A 25,468-nucleotide genomic window follows, 5' to 3' on the forward strand; every position below is an offset into this window, starting at 1 on the left:
CCCAAAATTCAACTTGTTTTTTATGCTATATAATTTATGGCATGAGGTTAAGCTGTGCATGGTTATGTTAAATTAAAAACAGATTTACAAAAGGTTTAAACCACAGATTTGATTAAAAAAAAGGTACAATAACCTCATAGTTGGGGCCAGAAAATTGTGCACATTTCTTTTAAATTATACTTTTGATTACCTGTCATCCATTCATTTAAGAAACACAGCTGTGTAAACACATCAATTGGTCTCCATTCATGATGCAATAATCCCTAATCTCAGAAAAACATATCACAGTTTGTGCAATAAAAATATTCCAATAAATCAGTTTTATTCGTCCACTGATACAAATCCGAAACCTTCATGTCACTATAGTGCTGCTGCCTTTTTAAAAGCTTTTCATTTTCTTTGTGTGTCATCAGTTTCTGTTGGAGCAGTAGTTGCCACATCAGTGGAAAGTGCCATACCTGCTCTAATCCCCTTCAATAAGCACTGCAGCTTGCAGGGTCAGCTGATGTGGACATGCCTAAAAATAAATGGCCTGGTCATTACACAAGCAATTCTCACTTTAACTTCTAAAAATGTTATTGACAGAATGACAATTAGTTCTTTCTACTCGGCTTCTTTGCTGGATTTTGTCTAAATCTCACACAGTAGGAAGCAAATTTTGAGAAACATATTTCAGTTGATTATTTAAGAAGGATAGTAAAGACCATTTTGCCACTCGTGATTTTGAATTTAGAGACAAGAGCTGTACTTTTAATCCCATCTATTGCTTACAGGATTACATGGTCGAAAAGAAGCGTAACAATTCTCTGTTCAGCTCTGTCCACTGGAGATGGTCTGAAAATTGTGCTTGCTATCCCTAAAAACAAAGAATAAAACTGTTGCTTTACAATCCAATATTTTAAAGCAATACCCTTTAAATTTAGATATAAAAGATGCCAAAATACCAATTTTATGAGAAGATCAACTTTATTTGAGTTTACATCGTATTTATCCAGTCTTTGATAAGACTTGGAGTCTGTAACAATTAAGTTACCTGCATAAACTAAAATAAGCAACAAGAAGTCTACATTTTGTCTTTGTCTGAAAAATAAATGTTTTTTAAAAAAATTTTTTTATCAAGTCTTTCTTTTCTCTCTCTCTTTTTTAAAACTTCAAACAAGTGGCACTTTGTACCCAAATTAAAAGAATAGTCTTTTTTTGCTGATGGGCAAACAAATGAAAACTATTGAAAAAAAAAAAGCTTTAAAACATAATTATTTCTGTAGATCTTTTATTTGATATTTGACAAGATCTTATGTAAATCAAAACTGTATTAGCAGGGCTTGCACACTGTTGGTTATCATTACATTCCCCAATGCTAGATGCGAAGTTTTCAGGAACAGGTGCACAAAAGTAACGTTTTTGTCAAACGCTTTTTTTCCCCCCTCAAAAGTGTATAAAACAAATCATTCTTAAGACTAACCACAATTCACTATCTTAACTTTAAGATAACCATGAAAATAAGGTGAATTTTCTTAGAATATTAGTTTAAGCTAAAGCCAGCTTTAGCTCGAGCCTATAGAGCAAAATGGCAGCCAGGGGAAACCATAAAAGCGTTTGTGAGTTTAAAAGCTCTATTTCTCCTTTTGCATAAACATTGTGTGACACCACAAAACTAATTATAATAAAAAAAAAAATCTCTCTTAACCCGTCTAATTGAATTTAATTTAGAAATGCCCACCTTCACCTTGGTCCAGATGCCATATAGTTAGCATAAGGGGAAAGTAAAGTCCATCTCTCTGTTGTCTTGCTTTATCCGAAACATGACTTAAAAAGAGTTATTGGAGTCTAAAACTGAAGTGTTTTGTACCATGCCCGCTTATGTCAGCAAATTTTAATTCATATTTACTATATAAATCACTATTTTTCATCATTTTAACATTAGCAGTTGTTTAGCAAAAGTAACATGGTGCTGCTTTAGAGAGAAATTACGCTTTCAAAACTATTTGCTTGTCCACATTATAAACTACTAAGGTTGAGCCTTAATTGAAATTAGTTACTTTTGATCTGCAATTAATTAGAGTCTGGTGGATGATGTGAATTTGTACCGCTTGCAACCCTTTTTTCAGACCCTATAAGAGTGCTAATAAAGTCGTCAGATTATAAACTAAATATGTAAATAATATAAATGAATAAATATTGTATTAACACACTTTTAGGAGTTTATTTTACAATACAAACCCACTTTTAAAACTTTCCAACTTGGAAATAAACAGATGTATCCTCATATTAAAGTTTGATAAAGAAATCTAAAAGAATTTGGTCTCTGTTGGAAACAATTAGCCACAATGTGTGCATTTAGAACAAAGTTTATTTCTATTGTTAGACCACACGATTTACTAATTTTTATTTAAAACTATTAATATGTTAGAGGAATGCCATGAATCCCATATATCTACCTATAGTGTTTTATTATTTATTATCTACAGCTTTGCTTATTCTGTATTGTAGTTTAGCATGAACCCATTGTAAGCATCAGGAGTGTAAAACTAAAATGTCTTTATTCCTCAAACTTTACATGATGAGTGACCTGATTACAACAAACAGACATTTATTCATACTCTGCTTGCTAGTGTAAAAAAAAAAAAAAAAAAAGAGAAAGAAAAAGAGAAGAAACAGAAAATAAGCACAAATTCAATAAAAGCTGTAGTGTAACAGTGACCAAAAACAAACCAAATACCCAGCCATAACTGTGGGCAACCTGCATCACTATATATAGTGTCATATCTTATTGTCAGTATGAAATCGGTTTCATTACTTAAAGCATATATGTTCCATCATGACACAGAAACTGTCTTGTCTTCGTGTAGCGAGTCTCCTCTTTTAATCTGTGCAAAAATATATCAAGACTCAAACTGGAGAAAATTCACAGTCCACGGCAAATTAAGCTCAATATTCCACTTTTATCTTTGCTTTAAGAAAATATGAGTGCCAAACTAGGATTATCTGAATTGGTAAAAAATAATCTATATAGCAGTAGGGTATGAAAATAGTTTCATTTTTTTCTCCTCCCAACAAACAACAATAGAAGAACTCAAAGTTTGTGCCAACTTGTCGCTATGTTTGCCCTCTTGTCAATCACTGACTAAAGAAACAAAAATTAACAACAACAAAAGAAAAAAATGACATTCAGCTCTAATGTTCAAGAGACACTTAAAATTGCACATTAATTTGGGAGATTGAAACATAAGACAGAGCAATGAGAGGCAGCAGATATGAAAACAGATGCCTGAACGACTGACAGGGATGATCGACAGAGTTGGGGACAAGAATGAGAAATGATATAACACAAAGATGTAATTGACAGGCAAAGAAAGAATAACCTAATATGCGAATGACAAACATGTACAGATTAAATGAGGTATTGCACAGAAAAATTACAAAAAAAAAAAAAAAGCATCAAGGCAACAAAAATGTACAGCAAACTGACAAAACATTTACATTTATAATTCTGAAATCAACTATTTCTTTTAAGAAACACAAGAACAATTTGTAGTGTCACGATCATCCAGGAGTCAGGGACATAAAAAAAAATGCTAGTCTTCCCATTCATCATCATCCTCAAAGTCTCCATCATCATCATCATCGTCGTCATCCTCATCTATTGTAAAGAAGAAAATCCAGAATTAAAACATTTAAATAACAGTTTAATTGACCAGCAAGGACTAGCTTAAGTTTATCGTTGGTAAAAAATCGTTAACAACCAGCTTTAAGAAGAAGAGAAACTATCTTGAACTACTAAGATGAAAAAGAGGCACATTTCATGTTATATGTCAATAATCACAAGACACACGTCAGTAAGGTGTGTCTTTCATGCGACTGGAAAACAATAGCTGTCAAAAGTTTTATGAGTAAACATAGGATCTGATTCTTGAGTGAAGAAATTCTAACGCACACTTATCATAAAAACATTAATTTATTTTTTCTTATTCTGACAAGTTTGAGTAGCAGACTGTATAAATGTTGTTTTCTTTGTCTCCTGATGACACAAATCATTAACAGAGACATGAAAAGCATACTTTCAGCTTTCACAGGTGCCTTTTGAGTAAGTTGCAGTCCACTGCTGCCATTAAAAAAGACGTCTGCTTAATACATTCAACATGCAAATAAAAGTATATCTGGTGGTAGCTGATGCCCTGATTATTTCTTACCATGTCCAACGTGAAACAGATGAAATAAACAGGGGGTGCTGTTAGGATTTAATATTTTACATGTGCTTGAGGGTATAGGAAATCGTGAATCTGTGTGTACCTGAAGAGTGAATAGCCTTGCTCCTTTTCTGCATAACTTCCATCAGGGCCCCAACGATGCCTGCTGATGGGGCCGGGGTGGCAGGTGCTGGTTCAGCATCATCCTCCCTCTGTTAAAGACAACGGAGCGACGTGGTTAAAGCAAGACAATAAAAACACAAACTACAGCTGATTGGGAAATATGTTGTGACAGATCAATACTTACAGTTTTAAGTTGGACTCCTCGTCGGATTTGGTCCAGAAGGGCATCTCTGCCGGCGCCGGACACCGGCTTCTCTTTCTGGTCGACCTTCTTCAGCTGCGTTCCTTCTCTGATCTGACTGAGCAGTGCTGACTTGTTACCGGCTGCTGGCAGGCTGCTGTCCCCTCCATTAGCCTCTGTGGGGGGTGGAGGAGCAGGGGGTGGAGGGCCAGGGGGTGGTGGTGGAGGAGGGGGAGGAGGAGGCGCGCCAGTACTGGATGGTGTTGAGGAGGAAGGGGGAGGAGGAGGAGGGGGTGGGGCTGCAGGGATGGAGGCATGGGCTGGAGGAGGGGGAGGCGGGAGAGAGCCCCGGCTGGGTGGAGGAGGTGGTGGAACAGACAGGCCCGGTCGGGATGGAGGGGGAGGTGGGGGCGCAGTGACAGGAGCTCTGGAGGGGGGAGGGGGTGGGACACCCCGCCCTCCTCGGGCAGGGGGAGGAGGAGGAGGAGCTGAGCTATGGTGTGGAGGTGGAGGAGGAGGACCGCCTCTGGATGGGGGTGGTGGAGGAGCTGGAGGAGTGGGGAAAAAAAACCCAGATATAAACAACTTTAGAGATGTAATAGTTGGATGATGACACACACCTTAAAGATCCACTTATTTAATAGTTTGAGTCTGACTTTATCCAAACTGCAACGACTTGTCAGTGCTCGTCAGTTCTCCAAACCTCGCTTGTGCCAAGCCATGCAATTATAACACTGAGCAACAGGGGGCAGCCTTCTCCCCTGTAACTACTGTTAATCATGTTAGGAAAACCTCAAGTCCAATCAATGCAACTACAATCGGGAAAACACACATTAACAGCACCTGAAACCCCATTCCAAGTCTGAAACCAGGAAGAACTTATTAAAAAACAAAACATGCCCAACATTTTGACTGTTTAGTGAACCAAATGCTGGTGACAGAAGTGCAAATGTATGTGCTAAGCCTCTCATAAATGGTCGGGAAAGAGATACACAGCAAAAACACAAAATAATCTTTAAAGAGGAATCACTGCAACACAATTCTGTCCAACAGTACCAAACAATCTGGTATGTCTTCAGCTCAGGGGTAAATTCAGTCCAAGAGCTGCAGTCCTGCAGGTTTTTGATGTTTTTCTGTACCAACACACTTTATGACTCATTGGGTCCGGTTACATGGTCTTTTTTAATTCGGAATTAATAATTCAGAATTAATTTAATTCTCTTATGAGTTTATATGAAGATAATAATTCCGAATGGAAGTTTACATGGAACGCGTCCTCGATTAATTCCTCTTTAGAGCGGCGGGTTGGGAATGGCTCTGATAGGACTAAGGGTGCATGTGACGTATGACATATACCAGAAATAAACAAATTTTGCTCCCTGCTTCTCGTCTTTTCAGTCGTAACTTGTAAGAACTACACAATAAGTACCAGTTTCACCGCTATTTTTTTCATAAATTTGAAGTACCAGCTCAACACGAGCATACTACTTCACTTTTTGCAGCAACTGAGAAGAAAAAGAAAGATAGACCACCAAACACGGGTGGTAAAACAACGTGCGTCATCGGGACAGGACAAGGTAACGAGCATGTGCAGAACGACCGGAATTAACTTAAGAGCAGAATTAAGCCGGGTTCTGCCGGAGGTTTCCTTCCTGTTAAAAGGGAGTTTTTCCTTCCCACTGTCGCCAGTGTGCTTGCTCAGGATGGGAGATTGCGTTGGACTTAACTCAATCTGTTGGTTTCCTTATATAGGCTATTATGAATTGGCTTTCATTATGTTTTCCTCTCTGTCTGTAAAGTGTCTTGAGATGGCATTGCCATGATTTGATGCTATATAAATAAAGTTGAATTGAATTGAATTAAGGTTTTCATGACAGAGGAATTAAATAGATCGGAATTAAAATGCGAATTAACCAGCCACTTACATCAGAATTAAGTTGAACTCCGAATAGAAATTAGCATGAGGAATTAAGTGTTTACATGGTCGTTTTTCATCAGTTTAAAGCAGAATTAACTTTTATTTGGAATTAAACAAGAATTAAAACTCCCATGTAAACGTACGGAGTGATTTAAATCTGGGATTTATCAAAGTAACCTGCAGGACTGCAGCTGTCCAGGACTAAACTTGCCTACCCCCTGCTCTGGCCGGAGTCAGATGACAGAACATCAAAGTCAGGTTTGAGTGCAAAACTGTAGAGGTAACTGCAAAGATTTCGCAAGGCCTGAATTCGTAGCATGACTGCATGCATAAACAGCTGTCGCTGCAGTTCATGCATGGGAACCTACCGCTCCACCTGGGCGGACCTGAGGATAAAACCATCACACTAGTTAGATTGTCTATAAGTGACAATCAATCCATTCAACATATTTTAATGAGTCCTGCAAAAACATGCATAGATCACATTTAACAAAACATCTCTGATTTTAAAGGTTGAGTATGTAAGATGTTCAATATTTTCAAAAGAATTAACTAGAAAATAACTACAATCATAATTAGATAGTTTTTTTTTTTTTTTAAACATGTAGGTTCCAGTCTGTCCATATTTGATGTGTTATTAAATTACAAGTTTAATTAATGACAAAGACCCTTCTTAAATGTTTGCCTACCAGTAAAAATTTTTTTTTGCTTTTTGTCATTTGTCATTAATTAAACTTGTAATTTAATAACACATCAAATGTGAACAGACTGGAACCTACATGTTCAAAAAACTATCTAATTATGATTGTAGTTATTTTATTAGTTAATTCATTTTGAAAATATTAAAAATCTTACATACTCCACCTTTAAAGTCAAGGCAGTACATGAAGCCAATTTTAAATATTAAGGTAAATTCAACATTTCTTTCGTTATCATGAAACGTTAAACGGTGAACACATTTTGATTTTCTGTCTTACGTTGTCTTCGTAGCTCGTCTCTGACGGCTTCCACACCTCCGCTCTTCTCAATAAAGTCATATATCACCTTCGATGTCTCCTTATCCTTTAGCTCAGCCTCAGAGATACCACACATATCAAACAGGTTCTTCAGGTCAGGGTCCAAGTTATTCAACTGAGGACAGACAAAAATGAAAAATAAAAAAAAAAAACAAAACCTGCAGCTTTTATAATCTGTATAGTCGTGAGTAACTTGGGATGAACACTTCTCTCTGTTGGTTTTAATCTGCATTTGAGAGCTCTTTGAGTTGGATTCTGTTGGGATTAAAGACCAATATGAAACGACAGGATTTAACAATCTAACATTATTTCTTGGAAACATGTTCAAATCAACTCATTCAGCCAGGAGATGAATGTGAGAAGTGACTTTCTGCTGCGCTGACACATTTCAAGCCAAATCTCTTGAAGAGTTTAACATGACAGCAGGAAATCAGATGCTTTGTTGCCATCTGGTGGTCAGTGGTTAAACATTAGTATATACACACATTTTTCCTTGAAAAAGTGTTTTGTACTCAGTGTCATCTGTTGTACTCATAGGGTCGGATTACCTGCATTTTTATGATCTATAAATAAGTTTTCATTTGTTTTTGTTGTGCACAGTTAGCTAATCTGATGAAGCTTCTATAAACAGCTTCTCCCACCTGGATATCTGACTGAATCCATCTAACACGATTAAAACATTGTGAGGAGATACAAGAAACATGGTGGTAGCTCTTTAAAGATAGACGCAAGCTCAAAATTTATTGCTTTAACTGAAGAAAAGTCCTCATTTAACCTTTTGCGTATTCACAAGGTCTAAAAGGACTAAAATTTATCCTTTATCCTTTATCTGTAAAACATGTCACCAATTGAAATCAGTCCAAAACCTTGAAAGCAGACAAAGGTAACATTTTTTTAACTTAATTTGCAGACTGAATAAACTCTGTGACCTGCATGATCCCAAAGCCATCATCCAAAATCCAGCAGTATTACCGGTACTCATTCTGCTTTTTGGGAATGAGGCCATGGATTATGCAAATGCAGGTTGATTCTCATCCCTTCAAAAATCTCCTTGTGTAACGCTCACCATGACTTGGCCACGCAGCTCGGCTTAATAATCAGAAGCCGATATGACATTTTTAAATATCTGTCTGAAAATTGGATGGCTGAATGTGAAACAGGCAAGCAGAGTTTTAAGAAGGTCTGGATGTCAAATACTTGGAGACAGGAAAATGATGTTATGTGAATGCTGCTTACATCAAAGCCCGTGTTTGGATTCCATCCTACATGCCCAACATGCCTGTGAAAAAAGCAAGAGAGAGAACATGGGAGGTATTAGAGTGTGTAGAAGTGTTTATTGTAAACCCCAGGAGAAAATATGTTTCCAAACCAGATGGACCACATATGTATAACAGTTAGTGAGAACACTAGGAGACCTGTCACCAGCGCGTCTGCATTATTTATCTCACACTAAACCCCTTTTAGAAATGCAGCTTTTAATTAATCTGATGGTAAGTGATCATCTCAGCTTTATGTCCGAATGAGCACCATGATGCTTTTAAGTAACACATTGCAGCGGTAATCTAACTACAACTGGTCAGACCTGCAAGTAGCTACGTTAAAGGATGGGCACGAACTCATAATTATCTGGCATCTGATCAGATTTTCAGTGAAATTCAACATACAGAGTCCTTCAACAGATTAATTTCCAAACCTTCTTGCAGTTCCCATTGCTGCACTGGAGGCTCTTTATCACTGTTTTAGTCATGTCTGAATGAAAACAGGAGGACAGTTTATGACAAAGTGACCAAAGTCTACATAACAGCATGTCAGTGCTTTGACAGATCAGTGAGTTATTTTTCTTCTATGTCTGAAAAGATTCACACAGTCTAGTGGGAGAAGAAGTACACCTTTTACATCTCCAGACAGAAACTGGACTGGCATACTCAGTCAAATCACGTTGTGGTTGTTTACATATTAATGAATGAAAGATGAAGTCTGCTAGAACAAGTAAACATGTTCCTACATTTATCCCACCTTCATGTCCCGAACAGTCATGTGGAAGAAATGTATACCCTTATTCTTATTATCCATATTCATCATTTATATCCAATCATTACATTTACATGTCATTTATTCAGTTCAGTGAATAAATGACAATATGAAGGATGAATATGAAAAATAATAAAGATAAAGTGGCAAATTTCCTCCACAGTAAAATCCTGTGTTTCAGCTTAGAGGCAAATGATTAGAGCCAATACGAGAACAAAAAGTGCACAATTTATCCCAGAGCTGCTTGTGTCTCTGCTGTTTACCTTCAGCAAAAATAAAGGTTTATGAACAGCTGTGTGAGTAAGGAAAAGCATCGTGAAAATTGAATTGTGGCACTGTAAGGACAAGCATCTACAAAAAGTGTTTAGAACAAAAAAAAAAAACAAAAAACAAAAAAAACAAAAAACAAAAAAAAAAAAAAACAGCCAAAGATCCAACCATCACATACATAAAAACCCCACTAGATTTACTGGCAACTGCAGCTGCTGTTAAAATACACCTTCCTACAGTCAGAAAGAGCTTAAACACATCGACATGTACTAGTAAACCCAGAAACTTACACTCACTGCACAGGATAGGATCAGGCTTTATGGAATCAAACATAAAGAACAAAGACTAAAGAACAGATACAACATGCTGGTGCTGGGATGGTTCTGGTTGGGCTTGTTTCTCAGCCTCAGGGACTGAGCAGCTTGCAGTCATTAATTCAGCTATGAATGTATCAAAAAGCGAATGTGAGGGAATTTGTAAAGAAATCAATTTTTTTTCCAAACCAGAATCATGATCCCAAAACAAACCCACATAGGAATGTCTGAGGAGAAACTGCTTGGTAAGAGGCCCAGACTTAAATACAATTGAAAAGTAATTTGAGCTGTGAATCAGGCTCTGTGCAGCACATAAAACATTCCCACTACAACTGAAGAGATTTTGTGTGAATTAATCGTCCAAAAACCTCACAAAAACTGACATTCGGTTAAAACAACTACACACAAATAAAAGCGTTTTCTTTCAACAGATGCCAACTACATTAGAGAGAGTATAAAATGCAGCCTTTTCAGAGAAGGTAAAGTGTTTGCCACAAGAGATGTGTAAGACTACAACATGTACAAAATAGAGCTGCCCGAACGGTACTGAAGTGTGATTTCAGGACAAATATCATCACAAGATCATCATAAGAAACTTAACTGGTTGTTGGTCAAAGACAGACTCTTATACTCATTGACAGTTGTAATTAGAAATGCATCTGAATTAAAACTACCTGTTATTTTCTTAAATAACCTTACTTTTAGAGCTGGAAATCACAAATATACCACAAGACATGCAAAAGATGGAAATTTTAGCTTGCCTAAAGCAAAATCAGATGCCATAAAAAGAACTGTTATGTATAGAGGCATGAAAACATGGAATTCATTACCGAAGAACATTACATTAACCACTGATGTAAAAACCTTTAAAATATTATTAAGACTATTTGTCAAAAATACAGATATCTATATAAATCATAATTATAAGGGTTTGGTGATAAAAGTATAATAAATACAAATGTATGTGTAATGGAGTTGAGGTGTAGTAGAAAATTTTTGTATTATATATCATCAAATATATAGGTTGATTTAAATTATGGGTAAGTATATTTTGTGCATGAATAGGGTGTGTATTACAGTAAACTGTTTATATGATAGAATACTATGTATTATGGTTAAAGTACTCGATATAACATGAATGGACATGACATGCATGCATTTAGTATGTAAAAATGGATGTAAAGAGATGGATTTGAGTATGTAAATAGCTTGTATTCCATGACTGAACAGAAGTGCTGATGTGCTGTGTAACTTTTACAATAGGGGTGGGAAAATCGAATTGAAAAATCGGAAATCGGGATTTTTTTCTTCAGAATTTTAAAATAACATTTTTTTTTTGGTTTAAAAATCTTTTTTTTTTTTTTTTTCAAATAAATAAAATTAATCCTCTATAAAATTTTTTGTCATTTTCATTGGTTTTATTGATCTTTTTACTTTTCTTCTTGGGCATTACAGCAGCAGAATGATGATCTGACTACTGTGTTGTTTTTTTCCCAACTGAAATCAAGAAAAATTACTCGCAGAAAGAAGTTTTATAAAAAAATTGTTTTTAATCTACAAAAATCATCAACATTGAAAAATTTTGAGAATCGCAATTTAAATCGAATCGGGACAAAAGCATATCATCACAGCCCTATTTTACAAGTTTTTGTTTTTGATATTATAATTGTGCCGAACCCCAGAAAGAAAAGCTGTAGCTTCCTACAGCTAATGGGGATCCTAAATAAACTAAACTAAATATGTAAAAAGTTAACTCTTTAAATTGGTTATTTCCACAAACACAATATAGTGACTTCATCACCTGAAACTAGTCAAACTTTCTGCGTGACTCACTGGAAGTTGCTGGGTGTGCCGATGTCGGCCTTGGTCAACCTCTTCTTCTTTCCTTTGGTTCCCTTTTTCTCCCTCTTTGGGAAGGAAGAGTGCATAATGTTGTTCATCTGAGAGTTGTGATAACGTGGAACATTGCTGATCTCGGGGTTTTTGATGTCAACAGTAGCCATGGGCAACGAAGGTCCTGGTAAAAAGATGCAAATGATGCTTAAAATTACACTTCAGATTATGGCAGACCAGCTTTTTAAAACAAAACAAAAAAAGATTTAAGATACAGTCAGAAACTGGATGATCCTGGCTCTAAATGGCAAATAAGGATGATATTTTTCAATGCCAGTACTGTCCTTTTTACAGCAAAATGCCTTATTTAATGACTATAGACAAGATTAAATGTGTTATTTCAATTTATTGCTGAGGAAAAATAAACAGCTTTGAATTTAGTACACAAGACATTAAATATGACGGTATTACTGATAATTATTTATTACTAGAGAAAGCCTGAGATTATACAAACAAGCACAACCTGTACTTATGGTAAACTAAAGTCTTTGTCAAATGCCAGTTATTTTCTTCACATTTATTCTCCAGGGAGTTTACTTTCGGAGATGAAACATCATCCATCCTGTGCTTTTTCTCAGTCTACAAATGAGACATGATGGCACAAAACGCCAAAAGATCTCCAGGGATAACCAGCTGATACATTCAGGTTTAATGCCAGAGAAAAATGGTTTATTCATAAAACATTTAAGCAAAGAAACGTTTCTTTCTAAACTTTTGACACTGAATTGAACTGGATTATTTTGCTGATGTGCCAAAAGTAACAGGATCTCTCATGCAGAATGTAGCAGAACAACTGCATTTACACCAAAATATCCACCGGATTTCCTTTATTGCTTACAACTTTGAAAGTGATTATCACAAGCTTTTAAGACGAATAGATGCAGATTAACAAGTGTTTAATGTCAAACTGAAGCTTATTCTGTCTGGTTTTACCTAGAAGCACATACCTCTTACACTCTCTCTACAGGGGCTTTTGAGAGTTTGGCTGGGCAAAGGTGATGCCGACCGACTGCGTCGCCTTCTCACCTTATCCCAAATACAACCACCAGCACCTGCTCCACAGGTTGTCATGCTGACATCTAGAAGCATTTTACCAACCATGTTGCAAGCTCGCTCTTCCGTGCAAATGGAGAGTCGAGCAGCCGGGTCGGGATGAGACAGGTACAGGTCGTCCTGAGGGAGGACCAGGCAGTGTAAGGAAGTAAGGCAGCCTGGGCTCAGACCTCCACCTCCCACTGACGCTGCTGCCCCTCCTCTACCCTCACAATTAAGCTCCTCAGAAGGAGTAGAAAGGAAGGTGGTGCAGAACATCATCGCAGTCGACAACTTGGTATAAGAAATACGGTGAGAACAGGTGAAGGTCCTGGTTGATTTTAATTTTCGGGTTAAGAAAAAAGATGCAGAGTTGTGGAAGATTTGAAGTAGACAGAACATCCAAAAGCACAATGAATCAAGTAATCCACTTGTCTTGTTGCTGAGACTCTTCAGATCTTCTGAGGATGATGGAGAGATTTAAAAGCAAAGAACTCCATAGATTTTCAAACCATTATATGAGAAAGGATGTTTTTGAGTCATAAATCACTAAAAGACAACCCTCAAACTCCTGATGGAGCAAAAAAGCACATCGTCCATGCAGGGATGGCAGGCATCCAGCAACGCCATTGCAAGAGAAACAAGCCAATATTCAGCCATAAAGCAACCAAACTTTATTTGTCCTCTTCTATTCCCATCTGACTAAGACGCTCGAGTTGGCTTGCAGTGATCATTTTTCCACCCGCTGCCACAACTACCTCCTCCCTTTCCCTGCAGAACACACAACTGCATCTAATCCCAGGAAATCATTCTGGATTCGACGCTGGCCTTTACATAACTGCTAAAACCCATCCATGGCATAATCCCATATTAATCTTGGAGGTTTCAAAACATGATGAATTGATGGGGTGAAAGAAAGAGAGAAAGGCTGAGTAATAGATGGAGGAGGGGGAAATTAAGACAGCTTAAATAGACAGCAAAGATGAAAGGGCAGATGAGGCTGCTGATGAGCATAAGAGAGCTGAAAAATGGCAGAAGGAGAAAAGAACAGGAAAGAATGAAAGCAAGTTCAAGATCAGGCCATGATGCAGTAACAGGAAATGAGAGCAGGACAAATGGGGATGGAGAGGAGATATTCCTGAGAGGACTCACAGAGGAAGATTTAGTTTGGAAAGGAAACCATTTTCATATTTAGATGGTGGCAACTAGAAGTTGAAACCATGCATGAAACATCCAATATTATCTTTTTATTTCAACCCAGTTCTTAAACAAATGTAACAGTGTCCAAGTCTGAGTACCACAGTCGGTTTAAGATTCCCATGTAACACCATATATGACCTCCAGCAACATGTTAGACTAAGCTCACATCCTCAGTGGGAGCCACAACAAACTGCACAAACGCATTAGTAGCATCACCTTTGCATGGCTGCATGCAGTTCAATACAATCAGCTTACTAAAAATGCCCAAGCTGCTGGAGCAAATAAGTGATGTGTTCAACAACATGCCCAATAATCAACAGATATCTACAAATCTGTTCCATCTGTTAAGAGTAAACAGGCCACAATGAGTGGCACAATTTGACCACTAATGACGAGACTCCACCAGGAGGCACTGTCAGATTTCTTCTTTGTGTGTTAGTCCACTGCGACTGTGACCAGGAGTCTTAACTCAGCATTCATTAATAAGTGTAAACATATATACATTAAGTTTGACCCAAATACAGGTCATTTTTTATCTGATCTGATTTGCAAACTGATCCTGGAGCTGTTTCAACACTATTTTGTCTCCTATGAGCATCCGTTGTACTGCAAGATGAGCGTCCACACTAAAAACTGCTTCAGCATGCAGTCTACCAACACTTGCTTTGAGTTATCACATTAATTCTCACTAAATAAACAAGGTTGTTGACAGTTGTGGGTTGAAATACCATTTGTTTATCTGCTTTCTTGTTAGTCAGTTACTAAATATGAGATATTATGTATGCTTTGATGTCTCCACAGTGTAAGGAGAAAAAAAAACCCAAAACCCTGAACTGAATTTTCAGGCTCTGCTTTCCCGCCTCTCTTCTGAAAATTTCTGAAGGAAACAGTGGAAAACATACCATTTGGAGGGTCGCGTCTCTTCTCTGTGAAAACACAAATTATATCATTACAATCCTGTGCTGAGCACATTGTGTTAATGTAGAAATAATTGACCGTTAGATTGCAGATGTAAAAAGAGGAGAATTTATTTGGTTTTAAAGCGCTGGAGTCGGCGGGATTGGATGTGTGCTGAACAGATTGGAAAAATGGCCAAGCAAGGTGTTCTGTTAGTGTTTTTAGGAGATGTAAATCACAAGTCAGAGCTTGTACTAACATCCAAACCAACAAGATGGTCACACAAAGACCTTTCTGTATTAAATAACAGCATGAAAAATGTCAACACTAACACATTAATGACCAAAAGCAGGAGTTGGCAGAAGTGTAGAGGCAGTTAATTAAAGAGGGTTACTCAGCAGAGCTAGACACAAACACACAATCACTCGTGGTTATGTTTTCCATCAGTCGAAGGTTAAAGAACACTGCAGAATTGAAAGATGATTAAGAACAATCCATTGGAAAGGTCAAGATATAATCCATAAAGGAAGACAAATGATGAGAAAAGTGGAGGATTAAGATGTGATAACAGGTTTAAGAAAGCATCGGTCCAAGATAAACTATGTGTCTTTAATGTAATTCTCTTCAGGCTGGGGTAAGACAATATGTGGAGAACAAGCTCTACAAAATGCACGACTCTTTACAGCCCCCCAAAGTCCAAAGTGTGCCATTACTGCAGGAGGAAAGCCGTGGAAAAGCCAACATGTGACCAGGTTTCATCTATTCTTTTAGTTCACATAAAAGTTAAAAGCATAAGGCAAAGAGGTACAAAACATTCGCTTTGCACAAATAACCCTGACTAATGACATATAAGGCAGCATTAAGAATAATGTGCAAATCAATAAGTAGGTAAGCTTGTTTTTTTTGCACCTAAAGTCAGTTGAGTGGAGCCTGAGTGGAGTGTTTTGATGCATTACTGAAGAACAATGTACTAATTTTAAAAGGATTTTGTCTGAATGGTGACAACATGTCTTTAGGTGATCTATCCTAGTACAACAGAGGAAATATAATTTGCTTTTTTAATTAAACTTATAGTGGTTTGCAGATAGATTGAAAATGGTGTGGTGTTGCATTAATATCAGCTTTAAAATGTTAGAGACTGAAAGATCAGAATAAGAGCAAAGATGGCACAGCAAACAGATCTGGGGGAAAAAAAAAACCCTATTATTTCTTATTAGGTTATTCATTTTTCCCCAGTTCTGTGTAAAAGAAAAAAAGACAAGTTTAGAAATAAATTTTATCTTGTGTTTCCACAGCACAAAATTTCAAGCCGGAACAATTTACTGCACTTTTTCAGACGCAACATAATGATCTTGATTTGCTGAAACAAGCAGAGGTTGCTCTGAACACAAGATAAAAAAAAAAAGTATCCACTCTTGCCATTTTTTTTTCCTTCAGAAAGTAAGAGGGGTTAAGAGGTTTGCAGGTAAAAACCAGCAACTGCAGTATGTTACCAGTTTTCCTATTTCTTTTCCCAAGCAGGTCCGTCACGGTGCTATGGAAACGCTTGGTCTCTTCCTCACTGGAAAAGTTCAGACCCACTTGGCACATCTGTAAACACATAGACAAACCACAACAGAAATGTGACACAAATAAATTTACTTTTTAACAATATGCATCCATCCACCAAGTTTATTCACACACGCACGTAGAAAATTCAACATTTAATGAGTACATATTTATGCATTGGTAGGAGTGTGAAAGGGTCACACCAATCAAGCTATTTAAGGCTTATAAAAGCTGCATACTGCACAGTCTACTGTTATATGAGTGTCTATACCCACCAACTAGACATCTGCTTCACTGATAAAAGGATCTGTGTCCCATTAAAGATGTAGATATGACACACAGCTAGAACTGCATGAAGGGAATCAGCACTGCAAAAAGCTTTCACACTGTCTGATCTTTAAGGCTTCAATCTTTATAAGCTTTCTCAACAAAGTGTCTATGGTATTAAATCCATGGCTGCATTGCCTTAAAAAGGCAACCAACTGCCTGTTAAGTGGATTAAAACTTATTTAATAAATGCCTATTTGAGGACAATAATACATGAACTCACATCTCCAGCAAACGTGATAAAGTAGGATCTGGAGAGGTTGCTGCTGAAGTTGTTATACAGCTCCTGTTCAAACATCATCTTGCCATCCTGTGAAAAGAACAGAAAATTAATTACACTTAATGCAGCACACCGCCTCTTAATATCAACACATCTCTAATAACTAAAAGAAGTTCAGTTGTGTGGTTAAAAAATTAAATCAAAAATACAGGAGAAGCTCTTCATGGATATTAAGTGGTGCAAAAGCGCTTCTGACAATCATTCTAGCAAATCCAATTACCCCATCATACGCTATTTATCACAGACAGAAACCACTTAGAATCCGCCGCCATCTCCGCTCATACCCTGAGGTCGAAGACCCTGATGAAGTAGGATCGCTGGGGGTTGTCTTTGATCAGGCAGGCCACCCCACAGCATTTCTTGTTCCAGATGCCGTTTCTGTCTGCTGTGAACACCTGGACCACTGCTGAAGACATCGTCTGGAGGGAGAGAAGCAGACGGGATGAGTGAGAGAGGCACACGTGTGCTAAATAAACAGCGTTTATTTATTTATTTTTTTTTTGCAGCCATGCACATGTCTTTGGATGAATTTTAAAGCTCCGCGCCATCAAAAGATACCACATTAGGAAATGTGTGTCATATCAGGTTGATGTTCACTTGCTAAATATTAAAGATGATCATTTCACCAGTTTTACTGATATATTTGTGGTCTGTTGACTGTTTAAATCCAGATAACCAGTGTTTGCATATCTCAAGATCTGAGCTGCAAACTCTAAGTAAATAGTAAATATAATAGAATTCAAAGCAGTGTGTGAATTCTCCATTCATTGGATGGTTCTCAAGTATTTGGGGTGTCAAAATGCTGGTTTTGATGCCATCTTGTTTTTTTGTCTTTTTTTTTAAATAGATAGCTGCAAGCGACAGGTGAATGTGACAGACATCTGCAGGAAACATGCAAAGTCATGCAAACACAACTTTATCAGGTATCTCTGCTCTAATTTACATCCTGTTCAGTTTTCCATTTAACTCAAAACAATGCTTTTCTGGTTGACGTGTGCACACCCACCACTGGTGCATAAAATCCCATCAACTTGCTTTTTTTTTTTTTTTTTGTAGTTCCTGGAGTGACACTTTTGCAAGTCATTTAAACCACTTTGTTTTGGGGTTCACCAAACAACAATCAGGTTTGCACCTCAGATCTGTTCTTCAAATTTTTACTGAGTACAAAACGCTTTTTTTTGTTGTTGTTCTTCTCCTTTTGGGTTTTCCTGGTTAGCAATCAGTTTAGAAGTACATTACTGTCAACTAGAGGACTGCTTTGTGCTGTGATGGATCAACTGAGAATGTCTGACACTGTTTACAAAAACTGATACAAAAAGTTGTCTAATTTTGAGAAAGGTTTATCAGCCAGCCTCACTGTTATGGCTGTGACAATATGCTTTTGTCCCAATTCGATTGAATGTGGCTTTTTGTGTGCCGACTCCATTTAAATGGCGATTCTCACAATTCTTCGATATTGCTAATTTTTGTAGATTAAAAAAACAACAAAAAAAGAATAAAACTTTTTTTTTGCTAGTCTTTTTTTTTTTTTTTTTTTTCAATAAGAAAAAAAACAACACAGTAGCCAGACCATGATTCTGCTGCTATGATGCCCAAAAGGACAAGTTAAAAGATCAATAAGAATAACAAAAATGCCCCCCAAAATTTTAATGGATTATTTTTTATTTATTTAAAAAAAATAGATTTAACAAAAAAAATCCATTTTGAAACTGTGAAGTAAAAAAATTTTCAATTTTTTGGTTTGATTTTCCCACCCCTACTTACTGTCCTTAACAAGACTGACATATTTTTATGTTACATCCATATGTTGGAGATCTCAAATGACCAAGATCTTATCTGGATGATTGTTGCATCAATCCCTATGTGCTGTGTTTTGTGAGGCATAAAGACAAAAGAACCCAAGCTACAGCAATAAACATGCAAGTTAAAATGATTATAAAAAAAAAACAACAAACATACAAAAACTATAACAGGACATGTTCAAACTTCTCTTGTTTGATGTTGGTGAGAACATCACTGACTGATGTAGGCAATAAAAAAAAAAAAAAGAAAAAAAAAGAGGAAATTACTTTCCTTCAACAACGTGATAATAAAAACTGAATGAATAAACCTTGAGCTGCAATCATAACCTGACGGAGGGGGGGTGTCTGCATGACAGCTGGAGCTGCTCAACAGAGATCAATCAAATGAGTCAGGGGGTAAAATCTGGCAAGAAGGCTTCTAATATGCAACTTCTAACCTCCCAAACACAGCAGAAACATATTGTGTAGTGTGAAGCAGAGTTTATGTGCTGACCCAGAGGCCACTCCCAACTTTATGGCAAGGAGAACAGCTTTTCCTTATTGACTTAAGGACAAAGAAGACGTTGCGTTTCAGCATCAGGAAAAATAGATTTTGATCCCCAAGGACAAGAGCTTCTGTTATTGTGTGTTTCATTGCCATAGTGGACGCTGCAGACGTAAGAAACAAAACAGATAAACAGATAACTGTGGCATTGATGCATTTCAGAGCAAGAATGATTGGGACATTAACTTTTCCAAAGCTAAACCTCAAAGAAATTCAGCAGAATACCCTGAAAATGTGTTTCTTTTCATTATACAAGGCAAGATACAAATAAAATAATAATAAATAAATAAACATATCCTGATATTTACTCACTGACTGAAGCAAAGTGTTTAAGACTGTCTGCATTTGCAAACACTTTCCCTAACACAAAATCAAATGAGTTATTTGTATATTCATGTGCATTGCAAACCACCAGCTGAGTGACAGTGTGAGAACAGCTCTGCAGATGACCAGTCCAGATTCATTTTGAGCTCAAATTTCAAGGAAAAAATGTGTCTACCTCTCAGAGTCTTAAATCTCTGAGGATTGCAGCAACATTAAGCCTTTGCCGACACATACAGTCAGCACCTGCTTTACATTCAGTTAGCAAAACAGACATCCCAGCACACCTCTTCCTCATCATCTGCCATGTTGCTTAATGATGTTTAAGCACTTAAGAAGCATCCTGAAGTTCAACAGACACAGAAGCATAACGTGGACCTTAATCTGTCCAAATCACCTTTAATTACACCGCTGAACCGCATTCATGTGGTTGTGTTTTTGCTCATTAAGCTGCAGGGTTTAAAGCACAGAGCACAAAGTCTGCTGGTTACACACATGCACACTATGAACACACCTGTAGCACAGAGACAAGATCATAAAGCTAGATTAGACTCCTGTAGGCTTTTACATGTCTCTGGAGGGGGTTGTTCTTATGAGGGGGTCCCGGATCTTAGCCACAAAGCAGGAGGATCCTGGTGGGAAGTACAGCGTGGCACATTTGGGTTGTTTCACCCCCAACCCAATTCCAGGAATTACAACATACTTCCACACAATATATAACACAGACCATGCACTGCTATTTGTAGTTTAACATGAATGAAACATTAAAATAAAGTGAGAAAGCAGAACAGGAAGGAGGAATATAATGAAACAAGTACCGGAGCATTATTTTAGATCCACCTAAAAACCCCTATTTGTACTTCTGTTGTGCACAGGCAAATTATTTTGATCATTTCTGGAAACACTGTGTTTTTGGCAGCATTACTGCTATATTGATTTAGATTAGAAATATCATTGAAACAATGATATGAATTCTGTTTAGTGGTGCATGTTTGCTGTAGCATGATGCAGTCAAGGCTCCGTGGCCCTACAGCTTCATCTGACCATGAAGCTCTGATTGCCCCTGACAGGGCCAAAGGCTGCAAGAAGCACAGCTCTGTCAATGACATCATCGAAGCTCAATACAAACATTCGCTCATGAACTGTGTTTCTACAACTGTGATGACCTGATGATGTGACCGCAGCGCTCGCACTCAGTCTACACAGTAAAATTTAGCATCTTACCAAAAGGATATCGTGTCAGAAATCATTCATTTAGGCTAATAGCATGTAAAATTATGGAACAAAAATTTTTTAAAAATGATCTTCATAGTATGTTTTAGTACATAAAAGTCAGATAAATTAGCCACACTGTAAAGAAAACATTTCTAAAACGAAAGAAGTGGTTTCTGTCTTTGCCATCCTCTATAGGGAATGTTTTTAAAGCTGAGCCCTTATTAGAAACCACACAGCATCAAAAATGCAGACTATGCTCTTAATGGTGAAGAAAGAATCCCAATACTAATATAATCTAAACAAGAAATGAGTGAAAGGTTGCGAAAAAGCTGAGAATGAAAGAACAAACAGAGGAAAATACATATAGTTAAAGCAGGTAGGACGTACAGGAAGAAGAAGTGAAAAAGCACACTTGACAGAAGAAAGGATGCGATGAGTCGCATAAAATATATGACTGTCAAAAAGAAGGGGAACAGGTAACATAAGAGGTGAAACTACAGAGAGAAAAAATGTGAGAGAAAAAAAAATTGGGAGGTAAGTGTCCCTTTTCTCTGGTACAAATCACCAGAGGAGGCTGACTACGGGACTTCCTGGAGGACGGGAGTGCTGATCACGCAGTCTGTGCACACAAACACACACAGGGACACACAGTGTGAACTGGACCCATTCCACCTTTTGCCAAGTAAGACAGTGTTGCTGATGGAGAAAACGGCTCCAGGAATACTAATGAGGAAAACCAATCAGTAAGACCATTGTGTGTGAATGTACCTGTGGGTGTCTTGCAAGTAAAGGAGATCATGATTTCATGACAGACTGAGAAAGCCAAATACTTATCATTTACCCATTTATGAATTATGCATGCGCTGATGTGCACATTTCTCTTGAACAAGGCTTCATGCCTTGTGACAGACTACATATCTCATGTTTAAATAACTGTAAAGCATGTCTCACGTGAAATTAAAATTAAAAAAGCGCATGGATAAACTTATTAGAGGAGCACTTCCTCTGAAACTCTTTAAGAAATGCAATGCATGTAAACCAACTGCTGCCAAAATCAATTCCCACAAAAAGCAGATAGATTGGCAAGAAAGCTCTGCTACTTTCAAAGAACTAGCTGGAACATATTGAGGCCTTTTATTATTACAACACATCTGCTAAAGAGCTGTCCACCTTGGAAAAAAAAAAAAAAAAAAAAAGAACAATGTAGCTAAACAAAATGAAGCCCAGGATTCTTACATTTTCTGCATGTCAAATATGTTACATAACCTGTAATCATCCAGTACAATACCACATCAGGGTAGTTTACTGCAGGGTATCCCAATTAGATTTGTCAGCGAGATGCAGAGTGTCCATCTCTCACACTGTCTCACACATTCGGTCTCACTGTGCATGAGAAGACATGGACAAAAGCACAAAAAGTGTGGGACTGCGAGGAATGTCGCAGATGTCACATGCTGTATGATACTACAGCCAGAATGCCAGAGGAACATCGTCACAGGATTTTTAACAGGTTACACAGCTGTGGGACACACCTTAGAAACCTGCGTTCACATAAAGGAGGAGGCGGGACATCCCACCATGTGACCTAACAGAGGCTTGATCATGTGTGTCATGAGACAGGAAATGTGGCCTTCCCAAAGCAAACGTGGACACGCACAGGAACCTCGAGCACAGACAGTAAGCCAGCAGGTCGTCTGCTGGCATAAAGAGGAAGAAACTTTTCTCTGTCGCTCACACAAACCACTTTTGGTGCAGACAATTACAGGAAACAGTGATTGCTGTGGGGAAGTAACCTGAGAACGGGCTGGGTGAAACTCATCATGAAACAGCAATTCAGAATTCTATGTTTTCGTTCCACCTGTATGTTCATGCCACGCCTCTCAAACAGCCCACCAGTATGAACCTGGCACAAGGAAACTGGAACTGGCTGCAATCTGTCCAGAACACTGACTTCAAAACAAGTCTTATCTGTAAAGGAAGTCAATAACAGGTGAGCGAGCGAGTCATTCTTTCCAGCTGATATCACCAGGTGACATTTGCAAAGGTGTCCTAGCAAAACTGCTCCCAGCAATGATCCAGATTGTACGCATTTTGCAAAGCCCGACAGCAACGCTGAATCTCCCATCATGCTTCTCATTGTCAGACCTTGTGCTAAGCTTGCAGCACACACGCCTTGTTGAGGAAATAAACTGAACACCACCCTACACTGCTGAAAACACTAGAAGCTTAAAATTTAAGACTTACAAGTGCATTTCTGCCTTAAAGGGATGGCAACCAAAATGCATGCAAAATTTATGGACTATAGCAAACATTCAGTGAGACAAAAGGTCACAGTCATTCGATATCATAAAGCCACGAAATGAAAATGCAGTATTATTGTTACTGAAAGCCCATGAACAGCTTATTTTCCACAAGTGCTCGATAATGTGGGTGTGGTAGTCTCAAAGATGAACTAAATATTGTGTGCAGTAAAGCTAGAGGACAAACCTAAGACTTGCTGATAAGCAAACATGTACGAATCTAACGCTCCAGATTTCTTTGCCGCTATTAATTTCTAATGAAATTTTAAGGCTCTATGATCCAGTGACACTTTATCCTCTTTAGTCTCATCCTTGTTCACCTCTTTCATATTCAAGTCAAATGCAAATGAAATATCATTTAGTAAATCATTTAATCAAACTACAAAATCAGTAAGGTGACTCACACCTAAATGCCAGCATGTGGGAATAATGAAATAAAAGGGGAGAAAGCATGTCAGATCATGAGCTATCTATACTATAGAGAGGCTGCAAATGGCTTACTTAACACGCCTTTATTACTGGGTCTGGGGCTTTATGAGGCTGAATGCGCAGAGGATATAAAAATGGCTCTGCTGACTGCTAAATGTCTGAAATTACCTCACACTATCTCACAACTTAAGAGTCGTGACAATGCAAACCTGATCTTAACTGCAGTCACACTGAAACAGGCTACTCCCACAGCTTCACCATCAGATTTTACTGACTGGCATGTCTTGCATTTGGGAGGACTTTCAGCCAGTCAGCTGTGCTCTCAGCCAAGTCTGGTCGGCACATTTTTCTTGGTGGACACACTTCCCGAAAACAACCAAGGTTCCGTCACGTTATGTAATGCCAGCAAAAAAAAAAAAAAAAAAAAAAAAATCACTTCTTTGCCCTGCTGATGGATTTAACAGCTTCAACACCTCGACTCTTAACTTCAGTCGACTAAAAGGTGCTGTTCGGCTGGTGACAGCAGGTTTTTTTTTTTTTTTTAAATTTATTTATCAGGAGTAACATGCTGCTAACTTTAAGGTCTGGAAGAAACTTGACGTTTTCCACTTGGGACGCGTTGCTCACCCCCCCCCCCCCCCCCCTACAGTCACGTCGGCTGTCAAAACAAGCCAGGCTCCGATAAATATCAAATAATTCCCTGTTAACACGTACATTACATTTAAAAAAAAAAAAAAAATCACAACATAAAATTGTAGGGCATAAACTACAAAGCTAGACATGTATCTATCCTGGGGACAGCAAGCAGCTCCATTAGCCCCCTTTTATTAGCAAGCTATCATACAAACATTTAATAAGAGGAAAACTTACGATGCATTTCTTGCCAAGTTGGTTAAAAAGGCACTCATTTTCCTGCTGTGTCAGAAGTATGGACCCGACATTTGCTTGCCGCCGTTGCGGCGGATTTCCACTCATTATTAGTGACCAATTTATATAGACTGGAGCGACTCTATTTGGTTAAACGAGACCCTAAAAGAGACATAAACAATCCCTCCTCGGTCATCTGTGGCCTGCCTCCGACCCTCCGCACCGGGGTGGCTTTATCCCGGGGCTCCGCAACACTGATGTGCCCCAAAAAATGTATGCGAGTTGGGAATGTAGCGCAGCGTCCCGCAGCTTCTCAAAATAAGGTCAAAACTGGAGCACCTGGGTGAAGACGGAACACAGTAAAAACTTTCCTGGGAAGTCCGACCGTAAGAAAGCCCTGAGCCAGTTCCATCCAACATGGCAGGGTTGGGACGAGTCCATTATTTGGGAATAGGGGTAATTACTTCCCCTTCTGTGTCCCACATAACCATGTAGGAGCAAAAGTGACATAACAAACAACGGAACGTGTCTAATACAATGTTTCTTTTAAATCTTCGTATATCTTGTTAAAATCTCAATGACTGTTCTGTCAAATAAAATGCGACATCCAAATAATCCCCCTGTTCATGTGGTTTGATCTTGTGGCTTTCATGACAGGAATGTGTGCGAGTGCAGAATGGGAGGATGTAAGAAATAAGGTATTGCCAAATAATTTAACTATTCTCCACTGAAGAAGTGTCACTGAATTAGGTATTAACACAAAGTTAAACCCA

The 25,468-nt window shown here is 38.0% G+C and overlaps 1 protein-coding gene across 4 annotated transcripts; it reads right to left on the reverse strand.

The window, feature by feature from the left end:
• Positions 1-1,166: 1,166 nt before the first annotated feature.
• Positions 1,167-25,068, reverse strand: LOC306773631 (actin nucleation-promoting factor WASL-like). Of its 4 annotated transcripts, XM_079263502.1 has the most exons (12): positions 24,699-25,068; positions 17,502-17,636; positions 17,161-17,247; positions 16,556-16,652; positions 15,068-15,091; positions 11,874-12,057; positions 8,662-8,704; positions 7,387-7,540; positions 6,778-6,795; positions 4,495-5,039; positions 4,291-4,399; positions 1,167-3,640 (listed from the first exon to the last, which is right to left on the reverse strand). In XM_079263502.1, exons 1-12 carry the CDS (start codon positions 24,801-24,803, stop codon positions 3,576-3,578), a joined length of 1,566 nt encoding a protein of 521 aa, XP_079119628.1. In that variant the 5' UTR covers positions 24,804-25,068; the 3' UTR covers positions 1,167-3,575. The 4 variants fall into 4 exon arrangements, with proteins under 4 accessions (XP_079119628.1, XP_079119630.1, XP_079119629.1 ...); XM_079263504.1 differs by lacking the exon at positions 15,068-15,091; XM_079263503.1 differs by lacking the exon at positions 6,778-6,795.
• Positions 25,069-25,468: the final 400 nt, after the last annotated feature.

The sequence above is a fragment of the Telmatherina bonti genome, assembly GCF_933228915.1.
Source record: "Telmatherina bonti genome assembly, chromosome: 23".
NCBI lineage: Eukaryota > Metazoa > Chordata > Actinopteri > Atheriniformes > Telmatherinidae > Telmatherina > Telmatherina bonti.